Genomic DNA, 17,357 nt, shown 5'->3' with positions numbered 1-17,357 from the left:
CTTGTTAGTACTTCAAAATAGTACTGCATGTTTTTTTCTCAACTGTTCTTCAAGTTGCTAATCTACAGTGTTTTTATTTAACTTTCGTGTTAGCCAGCTCAACATCGCCCTGTTATATTCCATGCTGCCTTCATGATTTTCTAGAGATCTGAGTATATTCATCCAGTCAGAAAAACCACCCGTTGTAAGTGATATTTGGGGTTTAGAAAAGAGTTTGCAAACAAAACAGTATATATAACCTTACTCTTTGAGTAAACTAATCAGGACCTCATCACAATCTGACCATTTATCACTCTTTTTTGAAAGTACTTGTTTCAGAAACTTCGATTTTGCTGTTTGCAAATCTTATTGGATTCAGTATATACATTATCTGGGTTTTTGTTTTGAAAAGAAAAAAACAAAACAAAAAACTGATGTCTTGCATTAAACAGTTTTGTATGAAATCATTATCAATTGTTACGGGCCAGTTTTTTTTTTTTTTTTGAAATCACTAAATTTTCTTCCTGTTTCCTGTTTCTGCTCTCTCTTTTCTCGAAGTTCTTGACCACTGATCATCATCTGCACAAAAAGTGTCAACAGTAGGTTCATTATTACTCAACAGAGCACTCATGGTTTGTGCATTATCATTGAATACACTGGTGCTTGCATGGCTTGTTTCAGTTGCAGGTGATAACAAACTTTTAGTTGACTTTGTAAAATAGTTTCATAGGTTTTGACATTTAGAAATTTCGTTAAACTGCTTTTCCTTGAGTTGGCATTTCTGGTATCTGCTTAAATACTTTCTTGAAGACATTGCTATTCCTCTTGGGGCCTAGACCTCTGTGAAAAAAAGATTAGGGTAGTATTTTCATTAGCCACAGCAAGACAGAGATCGATCAAGATAAGGGTCCACAACTTAATATATAGTCATAAATGGAGAATTATTCATTTTGTACAAGGTTATATTCAAACAATTTTTAAAGTAGAAAAAATGCTTTGTTACTGAACAGATTGTAATCTCAAAATTAGGAAGCAAACCCTTTCATTGGTCATTAAATAATGGTGTCCTACTGAGAAAATGAGAATTCTTATCTCTACCAGGCTGATGTAGTAGCAAACATATTTGACGATAGGAGGGGTAGGGTTGAAGTTTCCAAAATAATTCAAGGAAAGCGAATTATCTGCAAGTTGATTGTATTTTTTATTTTTATACTAATCCACACTGGATGGAACAGTTCGTGGTTAGACACTGCATGTCTAGACTCTGTGTAGGAGTATGAGATGACACTGTCCACTAAGACTAGTGACAGAAATCTGCATAGCAAAATACAAAAGCAAAAAATTGACAGAATGAAAAAATGAAGTTGTTTCAGAGGGGCCCCAGTGGGATTAGCGGCCCCAAAGCTTAAACTTCATTAGTTTTATAGTAGATACGTCACTGTTCATGAAACCTGGTATAAGTTAATTACAGTGGATGTATACGTCAACCAAGTGGACAAAATGATGAGTGAACTTGCAATTAAACAACTGAGATTGGCCAATAGAGACAGGCCAATTCTCTTGCAAGACAATGTTTGACCACATGTTGCACAAAGAACGCTACTCAAGTTACAGGAACTGAACTTGGAAGTACTCTGTCATTCACCATATTCGTTAGACTTTGCACCCAGTGACTATCATGTTTTCCAGGCATTAGACAATTTTTTGCAAAGAAAAAATTTCAAATCTGAAGAAGATGCAAAAAGAGTCTTTTGTGATTTCATCACCTCTTACTCTCCAGAATTCTTTGCTGCCAGCATAAATAAGATACTGATAAAATGGCAAAATTGTGTTGATGATTTAGATGCATACTTTGATTAACTGTATTGTTTTTTGTTGAGCTAAAGTAAAATAAACTTTCTGCCTAAAATCGGACATTTCATTCTTAATGATCTCTCACACACACACACACACACACACACACACACACACACACACACACACACACACACACACACACACACACACACACACACACACACACACACACACACACACACACACACACACACACACACACACACACACACACACACACACACACACACACACACACACACTATTGACAATATAGTGGAGATTGTAATGTTCAAAAAGCTAAATATTTTTGAATTTTGTTTGTGCTTTTCTTGTCAAGATTTGCATCCCTGTTTAACATGCTTCCAAGATAGATATTTAAAGAAAGATTCAGTTTTCATTGTTGTATTCTACATTGTTAGAATCCTTGAGGATCTAGGGGAAGGTTGATGAAGAAATACAGTTTTACAAAAGCGTATTGTAAGATCTACCAGGATACATGTATATGTACATACATATATGCATAAATGCAGTGCATACCTGTGCACATATACACACCTCACACATACATACACAGACACAAAGCTTATGGCCAGGTATATTTTTTATGAACTCGAGGGTGACCATCACATTACATTGCAATCCAAGAGCTGGAGAAAGCAATGAAATACCTTATGAACAAAAGAGAAATTGAAGCTCTTAAACCTCCAAGATGAAACAAAGAATTGCTGACTATGTCACATTTCTGTGGAAGATATCACACATGTGATCAGATGCTGCCCAAAAATGTCACTAAGACACTCGCTCTCATTGTCTCATAATATATGATGCCTTAGGTTAAATCCACACAATTTCTTTATATTCCTATTAAAACTTCTATCAAATGTAAACTCAAAAAGCATGAGTATTTGAGACAGAAAGGCTAAGTTATATACATAGAGATCAGCTGCGTTTCAGATGCCATGAAGATGAGAGAAGAGAATATTTAGAGACAGAAGCTTCAAGATTTTCCCAGATTCACATTTATTCACATTTATACTGCTAAGTTTTGGTGCATTTGACGGCACTAATTCAAGTAATGGACTTAAAAAGCAAGGTTTTTCAAGCTCAGTATGTGACATGCAAACATACACTTTACAAATACAGTCTGTAAGCAGTACAGTAAAAAATATCCAAGCCTTTTCTAAAGTTCCACATCTAACATTTACCATTTTAGTAATCCATATTCCAGCTATGGAGCTATGTTTCTTTATTAGAAACAAGGTCTTTCTTTTTAGGAAGAATTTAAATATATAAAAAATGAAACATGCAGACATACAAGGTCTGATCAATAAGTATCCTGACTGTTGCCATAGTAACAAAGCTAAATCATGCAGATTGACGCTGAACTCTGCTGTACATATGTACTAAGTTTTAACATTCTAGTTCACTTCTGCTATTTACAGCAGTGCTTGGAAGGAAGGTGTGTAGCGTGTGATTGTTGCATTGACCATGACAGAGAAAGTTGTCATAGCAATACCTGCTCAGAGACCTACGCAAGGTTGCAGAAAGTGTATGGAGAGGATTGTATGAGCCACACACAAGTGTACGAGTGGTTCAGACGTTTCCAAAATGGCTGAAAAAATGGCGATATTCACAAATGTTCTGGGAGACCCGCCACCAGCAGAACTGAAGAAACCATCGCAGATGTGCGTGCATCTGTGAGGAGAAATTGTCAGATTACCATCCGTGAGTTATCAGAGGATGTGCAGAATAGTTACGATTCAGCTCAGTCCATTCTCAGAGAAGATTTGGGTACGAGATGTGTGTCTGCCAAGTTTGTGCCAAACTGCTTTCAGCTGACCAAAAAGACACTTGGGTTTCAGTTGTACAAGAACTCTTTGACTGTCGAGAATGATAAAAACTTTTTGAAAACCTTCCATAGGTCTCTGAGCAGGTATCGCCAAACTTTTTCAAAATCTGATGCAGATTCTCTGCTCAACTTTCTCTGTCATTGTAAAATGTGATGATCACATGCTACACACCTTCCTTCCAAGCACTGCTGTAAACAGCGGAAGTGAGCTAGAACGTTAAAACTTAGTGCACATGCACAGCAGAGTTCAAGGTCAATCTGTGTCAAGTAGCTTCATTCTGCGTGCTTTAGCTTTGTTACTATGACAATAATCCGAATACTTATTGATCAGACCATGTATACATGTGTACATTCATACAAATATACATATATATATATATATATATATATATATATATATATATATATATATATATATATATATATATATATATATATATATATATATATATATAGACAGACGGACAGACAGACTAACACAGATCAACATAAGATGGATTCTGTACAGTTTCTACTAAAAACAAATGCTTATAAGTTTACCTTACCTTACATTTCTGAGCACAGACATATATTTATGTGCATGAGAACATATCTCTAACTTTTCAGAAGCATGGCAAACATGATAACATAGAACAGCAGATATGAAGCAACACTCTGGCAATAGTATAATGAAATGGAATTCAACCCTGCTCTCACACTTGTGATGAAAAAACGAAATATCATTTTCTATAAAAGAGAGTACCATTTTTCAAACATACTTGTCGGTATTAATATAACATGCACATTGCTTTTGCTTGTTGATTTTAAAAGTAAATATACCTTCTTTTTATCTCTAGCCTCGTACAACTCATCAGATACTGATTACAGATATGTTGTTCCAGTCTTTAAGAATATATGTGCTTGTTTACCAAAATCTCTCCAGGCTTCTTTAGGAATCACTTCCAATTTGGTAAGAAATTTTCCCTTTTTCACCTCTTTTGATTTTGTTGAAGTGTAGTGGTTACATAGCAGTTTCCAATTTCTTTACATTGTTTTTTTTACATTTCTAGTAAACTCTGCAAGGTTTTTTTTGTGCTGTGCGGGTTGGGTAGTAGATGGTAGACAAGGCAGTACTCCATAAAATGGAATCAACATAGAACTAATACATAGACAGTAAGAAGACTGTCCGGTGAGAAAATTTCTCCTGCTGGTAAATAGAAACCTCCTATCATTCATCAATTCAGTAAGAACTACAAAACTTCTTTATGAGCCAGCAAGGAAGCTTCTGTGCAGTCCCTCAGTGTACTAGAATTCTCACCTGATCATCCTAAAAGGAATGAGAATGAATTCTACCTGAAATACAGATGAGATGTTATGGTTACAATTTTGTTTAAACACATTACTACAAAACAAATAAATTGACTGACAACTAATACAAGCATGAGAAATACCAGGAGGCTTAAAACAACTATGCATAAAACAGACAAAAACCAGCAAAGATGTAGGAGTGCTGAATAATTTACTGCACTTACCAGCAACTTTAACTCACTGTCCAATCGGGATACATTACCAACTAACACATTCTGTTTTCCAATTCACAATATAATTTCATACTACTATATTCAATCCTAACACTACTCACAAAACTTACAGAATAAATGATAACTTCAAAAACAAAAACCATTACATGCACCAACATAATGCCCATTTACATCAATGAAATATTTGATTTTCATATGATCCCTAGACTTGCTAAAAATAGCTGTCAAATCTCTTACTATCTTAAAAATTGAAGAATATATGAGATAATATAACCATAGATATACCATATATTATTATTAACATTAGGAAATCAATATTAGAACATTCATCAGAAAGATATATACGTGTGTAGAATAATTGTTGTATTAAAAAATATATATAAAAATATATGTAAATATGTATAAGTATAAATATAAATATATAATAATAATAATAATAATAATAATAATAATAATAATAATAATAATAATAATAACAGTTCAAATCCAACCCCAAAAAACTCTACCAAGAACTGGGTAAAAATAAAATAGACATTACTTCAGCACCAACAGCAGAAGAACTAGAGAAATTCTGGAAACAAATATGGTCGGTGAAGCAACAACCCCAAAAAAGGACCATTAAAACAACGAACTTAGCACCTGAGCAACTCTGGGCCCCTATAACAACTGAAGAGGTCACCCAGACACTGCAAAGACTAAGCAACTGGAAAGCACCTGGACACGACAAGATCCCCAATTTCTGGTTAAAACACCTGCCAGCAATGCATAAAAAGCTGGCAGAAAACTTTAACAACATAATAGCAGATCCAGAAACAATGCCTGAATGGCTCACAAAAGGGAAAAACCATCTTAATCCCCAAATCCACGGAAACGGAGAAACCACAAAACTATAGACCTATAACCTGTCTCCCTACGATCTACAAAGCCTTTACTGCAATAATATCGCAGAGAGTGAGTAAACACCTGGAAAATAACAACCTGTTTCCAGAAGAGCAGAAGGGATGCTGCAAGGGCTCATACGGCTGTAAAGATCAATTATTGATCAATAAAGCCATAACTGAAGACAGCCGCAGAAAGAAGAAAGGCCTCAGTATGGCCTGGGTGGACTACCAAAAGGCTTTCGACAGTGTTCCCCACACGTGGATTCTGGAAACACTAGCCATAAACAAGGTGGCACCAATTATCATAAAATACATAGAGCACTCAATGAACAAATGGCAGACAGTGCTACAGCTCCAAACAAAAGAGGGACTTGTGAAAACGAAAGCCATCCCCATTAGAAGAGGAATATTCCAGGGAGACACGCTCTCTCCACTCCTGTTCTGCCTGGCACTCACACCTCTAACAGAATTGCTAAATAGAACTGGATGCGGTTACAAATGCTATGGAAAAACAGTCAGCCACCTTCTATATATGGATGACCTAAAATTATATGCAAAAAACGACAAAGAGCTAGAAACACTACTACAGAGAGTACACGGCTTTACCAAGGAAATAGAAATGAAATTCGGATTAGAAAAATGTGCCAAAGCAACCCTGAAAAGAGGAAAATTAGTTAAAAGTAGCAATATAACACTAGATAAAGCCAATGAAATAAGAGAACTAGACGAAAGCCAACCATATAAGTATTTAGGAGTCAATGAACTAGATAGGATACAACATACACAAATGAAAGAAAAAATAAAGAAAGAGTACTATAGACGAGTTAGATCAATACTAAAAACAGAGCTCAATGCTAAAAACAAGATAATGGGTATCAACACTTTAGCTGTCCCAGTTATAAGCTACAGCTACAACATCCTTAACTGGACACTAAACGAACTATGTAAAATAGACAGGAAAACAAGAAAAATAATGACAGGATATAGGATGCACCACCCAAAATCTGACATAGAAAGGCTATATATACAACGCACAGAAGGTGGCAGGGGTCTTATACAGCTAGAAAACTATTATAAAATAACCACCATAGGACTGCAAAAATACCTACTCCAGAAGCAAGGGAAACTAATACAAATAGCCACAAAACACGAGCAAAACAAAAAACTGTTTTCAGTATTTAAGGAAGCTGACAAATACAAACAAGAAATCAATCTACCTAACAAATACGAAGAAGAAGAAGAAGAAACAACAAAAGCTATAAAACAAATGAAATCCAAACTAAAACTAGAACAGCAACGGACCATGATAAAACGATGGCAAGAAAAGCCCCTACATGGTAAATACTGGGCTAAACTAAATGCGAAAGAAATAGACAGAGAAAAATCCCAGCAATGGCTGAGAAGCTCAGGACTCAAAGCAGAGACTGAAGGATTTTTAATTGCTGCACAAGACCAAAGCCTCCCCACCAGAAATTACCAAAAACACATAATGAAAAGAAATATAACAAGTAACTGTAGAATATGTGGAGATGGACAAGAAACAATAAATCATATTATCTCTGGCTGCCCAGTCCTGGCTAAGAAGGAATATATTCACAGACACGACAGAGCGGGGACCTATATACACTGGAAGCTATGCCAACATTATGGAATAGCAACAGAAAAAAGATGGTATAAACACACGCCAGAAAAGGTCACAGAAAACGAGAAAGCAACCATACTCTGGGATATGCCAATACACACAGATAGAGAAATTAAGGCGAATAGACCAGATATAGTTGTCAAAGATCATGAAGGAAAAAAATGCCTTCTAATTGATGTTTCAATACCAGCAGATGACAACGTTTCTCTAAAAGAAATGGAAAAACTTTCAAAATACAAAGACCTGGAAATAGAGATAACTCGAATGTGGAATCTAAAAACAGAAACAATTCCTATCATAGTAGGTGCCTTAGGTATAATAAAAAAATATTCAGACAAATACATAACAAAAACACCAGGACTTACAAATATATATAACATACAGAAAATTGCACTACTGGGTACTGCACACATTCTACGCAAAACACTTTCAATACAGTAAACATAAGAGCACCACAGCAAACCACAGCACATACCCAAGGCGCACAGAGCTGCGCTCGGTAGTGAAGTGAAAGCACGTTATAAAAATAAAACTACTGAATAATAATAATAATAATAAATATGAGAGTTTAAAAGTTTTGAATTAAGTTTTAAAGCATCTTACGATCGTTTTGCAGAAGTGCTGTCCTAATAATGGAATCCTATATTGATAAGCATTTATAGACAACTCTTCTGCTCTTCAGAGATATAAACTTTGAATTTTGTATGATTTATTGAATGGTAGTTATTTTTTTAAATATGAAGTAATATGATAAAAATGTGTTTGTTTGAAATATAAATTAAAGATTAAAAGTTACTGCTTTACACTTTAGTATGAGAGTCTTTAAATCCATATATTCTTCTTTGGTTGGTCTTCTGTAATAATCCATAATAGTTATGTGTAAAATCCATTATATTATCCTGTATTCCAAATATAGTTCATAGACTTAGATAATATAGAATAATATATAATAGCATTTATAGCTAACTCTTCGGCTCCTCAAAAATATCAAATGTGAAATTTGTATAATTTAACGAATGGTAGTTTTTTTTAATAATTTATGAGGTAATATGGGAAAATGTTGTTTGTTTGAAATATAAATTAAAATTTACTGCTTTTGATTTTGGTAAGTAGACTTTATTATGAGAATCTTGAAATTCATATATGCCTCTTTGGTAATTCTTCTGTAGTAATCCATAATAATTATGTATAAAATCCATTACATTGTCCTGTATTCCAAATATAGTTCATAGACTTAATTAATTTTTTGTTACCTACAAAGGGCTAACGAAGAGGGGACAACACAGTCTGATTTTGGGGTCAGGTGAGTGAATGATTACACAAAAAAAGGACATTAAAAATTTTGCAAAAAATAAGAAAATATAATAAAATGGAATGGTAGGACAGACCGGAAGACATTACAGATGGGGTGGGGGTTAATTCGGACCCCACGAGCCCCACCTCGCCACTGATACCTGAGATACATCCTGTGTCGCATTCATGAGGTTCCATCCACACGCAACATCCGTGCTACATCCTTCCATCGGTTTTCAAACATTTTCAGAGTCAGGCATTTTCTTTCTAGCCCTATTTTCCTTTTAAGGTGAAAAGTGAAGTAATTCACCAATTCAGGACCAGAGATGAAAGTGCCTGACTTCAACCCTTTCAGCCTCGTTCTCCAAATTACCTCTCTCGTAATTGCTACTACAATAAGAAAACAATTTTTACATTCTTTAAAAAGAAAATCAGGCGGGTCAATTTTTAATATAGACTCAGTCGATAGCTGTACTCTTCCTGCACTTGACAACAGTTGTTCAGCATAAACTCACACGTCTGACAACTCCGAACATTGAACAATAGCGTGCGGGACGGTTTCCCTATCCTGCCCACATCTTGGACAGGTCGAAGGGCCGCAGTCACTATGCCTTGTGAGCTTGTCCCGAACAGGTAAGGCTTCTCTGTAACACTGCCATGGCAGAGACTTCTGAAAGTTGTCCATGGTCTTCGGCCCGAATGTACGTTGCAACAGACTGGCCAGCTGATTATTGTCGAGACCTAGGGTTTCCCCTAAGGTATCGACACATTTCGCCTCTACAAGCCCTCTATAAAAGAATGCGGTGGAACCTCCACCGCAGGCATTGCTCGAGCGACGGAATAGCAGGAGAGCCTTGCGACACTCCGTATACCATGTACCCAACTTCAATCTTCGAAAGAACCAGAAACTAGTGAACTTGGAAAACATCCGTTTCGTCAGCGGAGACCGCACCCGTTCACCATCCAAGTAGAGCCAAAGATGCCTCAACCTCAGCGCAAGTCTGCGCATCAACAGCCAAGGCATCCCTAGCCCACCCTTTAACGGATGTTGGCAGCAAATAGAGCGTCTCACAAGCGGTTTCCAGCCCTTCAACAAAAAGTGGAAGAGCTGTGTTTCCAGCTTGATCAACCACGAATCAGAGCAAGGAACGATGGTTAGGCGGTAGGTGATGGCCGATGCGATGAATACATTGGCCACCTCCACCCTCCCTTTCAGGGATAGCCACCGCAAAGACCAGGTCTTGACTATGTGGGTCACCCTGCCCGATACCTCGTCCCAGTTCTTCTCTATTTGGAGGTCTGGTCCAAACCAAACTCCTAGCAACTTAATCGGACCTACGACGCTGTCAACAGGCATCGACTTGCCTCTCCAGGTGCTGAACTGCAAGCCGACTGACTTTTCACAATTAACTTTTGCTCCTGCCACCGTCTCGTAAACCTCAATGGCCTTGCCTACCCTCTGTAGGTGATTCAATTCGGTTACGATGATGGTGATGTCATCCGCATAGGCTGAAACCGACTTTCCACAACCTGGCTGCCTCGGGATGCCGCTAAATTTTCGCAGTAATGGCTCAAGAGCCACTACATACAAAAGCGGCGAGTACGGACACCCTTGACGAACCGAGCGTTTGATGTTGAACGGCTTTGATAAGAAGCCGTTCACCCGAACTACCGAGTCGATGTTATCGTAAATTTCAATGATCCACCTTAGGAAGCCAAGACCCAGGCCGAACTGTACCAGAACGGACTCCAGGTAGCGATGGTCAACCCTATCGAATGCCTTAGATTGGTTTAAATGGACCAGTATCCCACCCGTGCCAGAATCACTAGTAAACCCCTCTAAAGTGTACCGTATAAGATGGAGATTATCCTGGATGGTTCTGCTAGGAACGGCACATGTCTGTACCTCCCTGATCAGACTATCCGCGACATGCGCCAGTCTTTTCGATAACACTTTGGCCAAAATCTTCAACTCTGCGTTTAGCAGAGTGATGGGCCGAAAATTATCAATGGAATACCCCTTGTTCGGGTCCTTTCTGACAAGCGTCACCACTCCCCGGCGCACAGACCTGGGAATAAACCCATTCTACTGCCAGTTCACGAAGACATTCACCAGCAGGTGCCCGAACAAGTCTGGCATACTCTTATACAACTCGTAGGTTAAACCATCCAGTCCCGGCACCTTACCCGCGCCACAGTCTGCCATGGCCTCAATTACCTCCTCAGGCGTGATCAACCCTTCACAGCCCTCCGCATCCCGTCCCAATAGGCGCGGCAGCCCGGCGAGGAAGTCCGTTAGGTCCCTTCTGCTATCCGGCCCGCCGCCCCCACTGAAAAGCTGGACGAAGTGCTCCTGGAAAGCCTCACACATCTCCTTGGGTTCGTTTATCAACTTACCTTGTTGGTTCGTCAAAGATCGGATTGTAGCATCATTACTACGTTGGGCTACCACCACTCGGGCCCATCCTGCGGCCTTGATTCCCTCGCAACCCACAACACAAAGACAATGTAACCCTTGTGTTTGGCTTCGAGGTTCTGGTTTAACACCAGTCTATTGGCCTTCACCTGAATCGCAGAGCCAGTTCTCATTGCTTCCTCTAACTCCTTAACTAAAACTGATTCCCTCGACTTCTCTCTAGTCACTAAACCTATGCTATATCTAATAGACTCAAATTTAATGGCTCGCTTGAGGGCATACCACCATCTACTATTAATAATGGTACCGGTTAATGCCCTCTGAATCAACAACCTAATCCGATCTCTGTACTCCTTAATCGCCAAAAGGGACGTATTAAGTTTCCAGTAGCCGGAGCCTCTATTATATAGCTTATCTATGTCAAACCTACAGGTGGTCATTTTATGATCACTGTAGCTGACTAGGTAAAACTGTGGACACTTAGCTATATGTCTATCTACTTTTCTAATTAACACTCTATCTATGTATGACCTGGAAGATCCGTCGCTATTTGACCAAGTCCACAATGGAGCGTTCGGAAATTTCAGCCTACAAGGATCTGCTAGCTGAAAGCGGCTTAGCAGTTCCAGGAAGCAAGAATTACCTTTTCTAGTAGTTCTCGAGCCAACGTAATCTACGCATGCCTCGCATATTGTGTTGAAGTAACCTAACACAATTAAAGAATGTGATGTACCGAGAAACTTCTCCAGATTCTGAAAATAATCACTTTGCCCGGGTGGCTGGGGTGCATAAATTGCAACCAGTCTGAAAACTTTACCATGGCTGAACGTCAAGTCCATGACAACCAGCCTACCTTCTGGATCTGAAAAACTTAACTTTTTCTCAGAAACCCGGTTTCTTTTTAATAGAAGGACAGCCTGGAGAGAAAAAAGTCTCGTAGCCATTAAACAGAGGGAGCAGATCTCTTGGCCACCTTAACCGGGTCTCTGTAGCAACAGTAACATCCAAATTCTGCAACCTGATGTCATTAAGGAAGCGACCTTGCTTCCAGCCTGACATCAGGCTACGCACATTTAAACAACCGACAAGAACACTAGACATTGCCTACCTCCGTATCAGTGGTTTGACGTTTCATCTTTTTCTTTTTCCTTTTCTTTTTCTTTTCCCTGTCACATGGGTTACTTGGACGTAGGCCCTCAAAAATATATGGCGAAAAATCCATTCTTAGAGGGCCTACGTCATGGAAGAATTCGGACTTAATCGGCAAAACGCCGAACACAAAATTTTTTTTTTTCAGTTTACACCCCACAAATACAGTTCAACAATAATTTCCCCGCACAGGGAATTAATAACAATTTGCTTTAAGACAAAGTAATAACACAGTTCTTGAAGATATCAACACGATAATAGTCACTTACTTTCCACAAAGAATGTAATAATCCAAAATACCATAAAAGAAAAAAATCGCTAAATATCCAAATAACACAACACGGTACTAAGAAATGTGAGGTAATAAAATTATAAATTAGTCAAAATATTTCTTTTATTTTTTTTGTTTTTATAATTGGAAAATGCCAATTGAAATTTTTAGATTTTTAAATTTAATGCAATTATAACTGTCCGTTTGTTATAGATTATGCACGGGTTCTAATTCAGGAGTATCTGTTCAATCTTTATTTAATGTATAATTTATGTCATGTAAATGTGTGTACAGTCAAAAAATTCTAATTAATTTATCTATCAATCTATTTGTAAGCATCACCTTACATTTTGATATCACAAAAAAACCCCATATATGTAGTCACTAATCTAAATCTCTATTAGATCTCCTATAATATTTAAAGGTTTTATAAAACCTATGTCTACATGCTGAAAGTGCTTCTGAATGACAATTTATTAAGTTCTTATGCTTATATAATAATATATACAGTGATTCCTTCATATAGAGACGGCAACTATTAGACTTATGTGTGTATGGTGTGACTGAATCCATTATTGACCAATCTAATTTATAGTTAACTTTGTTTTACTCAAGTTTATGTATATATGTAGCTAATGACGTCGTATTGGTTGCTTTGTTTGGTTTAAAGGAGTGTATATGTGCTAAAAATCTTTGTTTAAAATTAACGGAACTACCTATATATACCATACTATGTGCATTATTAATTTGTATATTACGTTAAATCTTCTACAATTGCCTTTTAAAGGGCATAATTTTTTATTTTTGCATGAGCAGTTATTTTTATTTTTATATTTCTGTTCAGATGAATAGTGTCTACTATTGTTATGATTATTTGTGGTGTCTGGTATTACTAGTGAATTTATCGTAGTATTATTTATCGCAGAGTTAGATGTATTTATTGTTTGTGAACTATTATTTTTTTATTTTTATTAGCTTGTGATATTGTGTTATCTAAGGCATTTTGTATATTTTCGAATGTATGGTAGTTAGAATTTTTCTGGGGTTTTGTTATATCAATATTATTGTTAGGTGTTCCAGTATTTTGTGTATTACATATACTCCTATTGCTACTTATCTTATTATTATTATTGTTATTGTTATTATTATTACAGCTGTTTTTATATTTGTTAATATTTTTTTATTAGAACAGGCGATAATAGATCCTATGTTTGGTGTTGCAGAGAAGGATATTTTAATTGTTGATCTATTAAATATGTGGTGATACTTGTGATTCCCAGGAAAATTATTTTAAACTATATTTAAAAACTTTTTTGCTAAACCTCTAACATTTAATGAAAACGGAGGTGTGTACTAAATAATTTCTCTCTTTCCGCTCCTATTAGGTAGTTTATTACGTTTATATATTGATTTTGGGGTTTGTATATTTTTCACTGAGTATTTATTGGTATTATTATATTTAGTTCTTTGCCTATCATTATTTTTTCTAGGTTTTTTATTGTATTGTGTAGAAGTTTGTATTTTGTATTAATTGTGTATTATTGTTATAGTTAAGGTTATCTTTATTTCTTATTTTAATATCGCCTGTAGTTTTATTTAATTCCATTTGTGCTATGTAAATCTTTAGTTTAGTATCCTTTATGTATTTAATATTTTGTTTAAATCCACTAGCAACTAAAGTCTGATTGTAATAATTGGCATGATTATTAAAAATTTCTGGACTTCTGTTTTCACAGAAAATTGTTTATAAATTAGTGCTTATATAAAAACATTATTTAAAATGAATATTGGTAAATAAGACATGTATACTAACAGGAAAGATTTCAAATTAGATGTTGGTGATCCAGAGACACTGGATGTTGGTCAAATTCAGGTATTTGATAATAGTAACGTCCATTGTTCAATTATTCAATGTCAATGCAGAATAAAACTTCATCCTGTGGTACCTGGTACTATAGTAAAAGACACTTGTTCAAGGTGCCAAGTGGTGGGACTAAACCTGCAGTCACGAGGATAGGAAGTAAACTTCTTAAACGCAGTAGGATAGCTTTACAAGGGTGGGCTGACAAGTTTATAGGCTGACTATGAAGGAGTGATGTTAGAGCTGTGAAATCTTGTATGTGTTAATTCCAACTCATATTAATTCTTGATTCGTTTCACTTAAACTGATATCTGACTGTTAAAGAAGACTTCAAATGTAACTAGTAGCAATTTCTCTTTAAAATGACAAAATTTGGCATCGTGGCGTTATCAAGCACCTTCATAAAAAGGGTTTAGCTCCCCAAGAACATTCATGCTGGCATGCTTGCTACATTAGGAGATGATGCTCCAGCTTTATCAACAGTGCAAAAGTGGGCAGCTGCAACTGCCACCACCAAAGAAAATATTGATTGTGTTCACCACAAGATGGATGACAGGCAATTGGCTATAAATCAAATAACTAATGCTGTTAGCATATCCTATGAGAGAGTTGAGAATATTTTGCACAATGAACTTGGCATGATGAAGGTTTCTGCTTAGTGGGTATCATGACTTCTGACACCTGATCAAAAGTGCGCCAGGCTGATCACATCATGGGGGAAAATCTGACATTGTTTGAGACAGAACAATCTGGTTTCCTCGAATGTTTCCTAACATAGGATGAGTGTTGAGTTCATCACTTTAAGTCAGATACAAGGAGTGTGCAGTTGAAACACCCCTCTTCACCTGATCCAAAGACCTAGTTCGTTTCACCTGCAGAGAAAGGTGATGGCCCCAGTTTTTTGGGATGCAAAAGGCATTGTATTTATTGACTATCTTCAAAAGGGCAACACCAACAATACCAACTTGCTGAGACAATTACAAAAGACTATCAAGACCAAACACTCAAGAAAAACTGATGAAAGAGATCTTGTTTCATCAGGACCATGCTCCTGTATGCAAGTCCTTTGTTTCTGTGGCTTTGAACTGGTTAATCACCCTCCCTATTCTCCTCAGTTGGCCCCATCTGACTATTGTCTGTTCCTCAACATGGAAAAAAAAAACACTTGACTAAAAATCAGTATCACAGTGGTGATAATATATCTGTTGATGACATTTTTGACTAAGAAGAAGAAAACTTCTTCACTAATGGGATCCAAGCACTGCAACACTGATGGAAGAAGTGTGTAGACTGCAAGGGAGTCTGTGCTGAAAAATACACCTCATTTGGTCACATTCCATGGGAGTATCTTGATCAACCTATAAACTTTTCAGCTGACACTCATATATCTTCTAAGTTTTATCAAAGCAGTCTACAATCTAAACTGTAGGATTTTTTGTTTTGTTTTTTGCAACACTTTCAAGATATACCATAATATATTTATGTTCTGTTTTGTAACTAGATACTTTACTAAACAATTAGCACTATGAAACATTATACAAGCATTAACAACAGATGAATAGACATGTATTTTGAAAATATTCTGCCATATTTTTTTAGCATGCTTAGATTAGTGTGTCCTTTCAGTATGCCAAAAGTGAATTTGCATTTCATAATTTAAAATTCAGCGGAAGTACCATGAAGACAGTTGCATTGATTAAATTGATTATACTAATTCCTCATACAGAAAGGCAGAGAAAGAAATTGTTATTAGGAAAATTTATTTTCTTAATTTTATTAAAAAAATGTATGTAGCTGTAAATATATATTGACTTGAATGAGATGATTTGTAATTAAGCTAAAGTAATATATTGTTTAAATCTAATTATTAGAATATCAAATTAAAACCTCTTTTTTAATTCATTGAACAGGAAACACCAATGGAAAAATCAAAAAATAAAAATTATCCAACTATGGAGATCAAAGTAGTGAAAGAGTCTAATGATGTTCATATGTATGTTATGGATGATTCTCAGACACATGTTTCTAATAACATGTCAGATGGTGCTGAAAATAGTCTTACTATTCAACACTGAAAGCTAACAAAGAAGTAACAAATACAGATATAACAATAACAAAGAAAAAATATTTTCAAATTTGGAGTATTTAAGATTTTTATAAAACCTAAAAATTCAGTTGTCTGACATTGCATAAATAAAAGAAATTTCAAAAAAAAGAAAAACAAGAAAAAATAAATAAAAATGAAAAAGAAAATAGAAGCAAAATGAAATGCTGAAAAGAGTATTTATAGTATATTATAGCAATCTTCAATAAATATTAGTTGTATGATGAAACTTTTAACCATTTCTTCCCTACATCACCTTATTTTCTTTTTGTTTAGTCTTAAGAAAATTAGTTAAGAAAATTAAAGAATTTGAAATGGAAAGGGATATGATTAAGTTTTACTTGTTGAACTCCAAAGAATTTTCTCCTTAGTGGCCATGAAAAAATCTTTTTGTCAAAAGATGTAAACCAATGACAGGGACCTATGTAGTGGTCTAAGTTGACAAATATGGCACTCTGCAGTGGATGTGGTCTTAGTATATATTTGATACTAAACTTTCTCAATCAAGAGATTGATATTATATATATCTTTTAAGTTTTCTTTTACTTGTTTC

The 17,357-nt window shown here is 36.0% G+C and overlaps 1 protein-coding gene across 2 annotated transcripts in view; it reads left to right on the top strand.

Annotated features, from left to right (window-relative positions):
- LOC106867947 (sodium-dependent multivitamin transporter) overlaps window positions 1–17,040 on the top strand; it is a 176,953-nt gene extending 159,913 nt beyond the window's left edge. For both annotated transcript variants that reach the window (XM_052974692.2, XM_052974693.2), the window contains 2 exons: window positions 4,504–4,616; window positions 16,611–17,040. In XM_052974692.2, the coding sequence (XP_052830652.1) occupies window positions 4,504–4,616; window positions 16,611–16,775 (278 nt within the window). In that variant the 3' untranslated portion in view covers window positions 16,776–17,040. The remainder of the gene's footprint in view (window positions 1–4,503; window positions 4,617–16,610) is intronic.
- Window positions 17,041–17,357: the final 317 nt, after the last annotated feature.

Source organism: Octopus bimaculoides, chromosome 19, assembly GCF_046866305.1.
Source record: "Octopus bimaculoides isolate indiv1 chromosome 19, ASM4686630v1, whole genome shotgun sequence".
NCBI lineage: Eukaryota > Metazoa > Mollusca > Cephalopoda > Octopoda > Octopodidae > Octopus > Octopus bimaculoides.
This window is presented reverse-complemented; position numbering and strand designations above follow the sequence as displayed.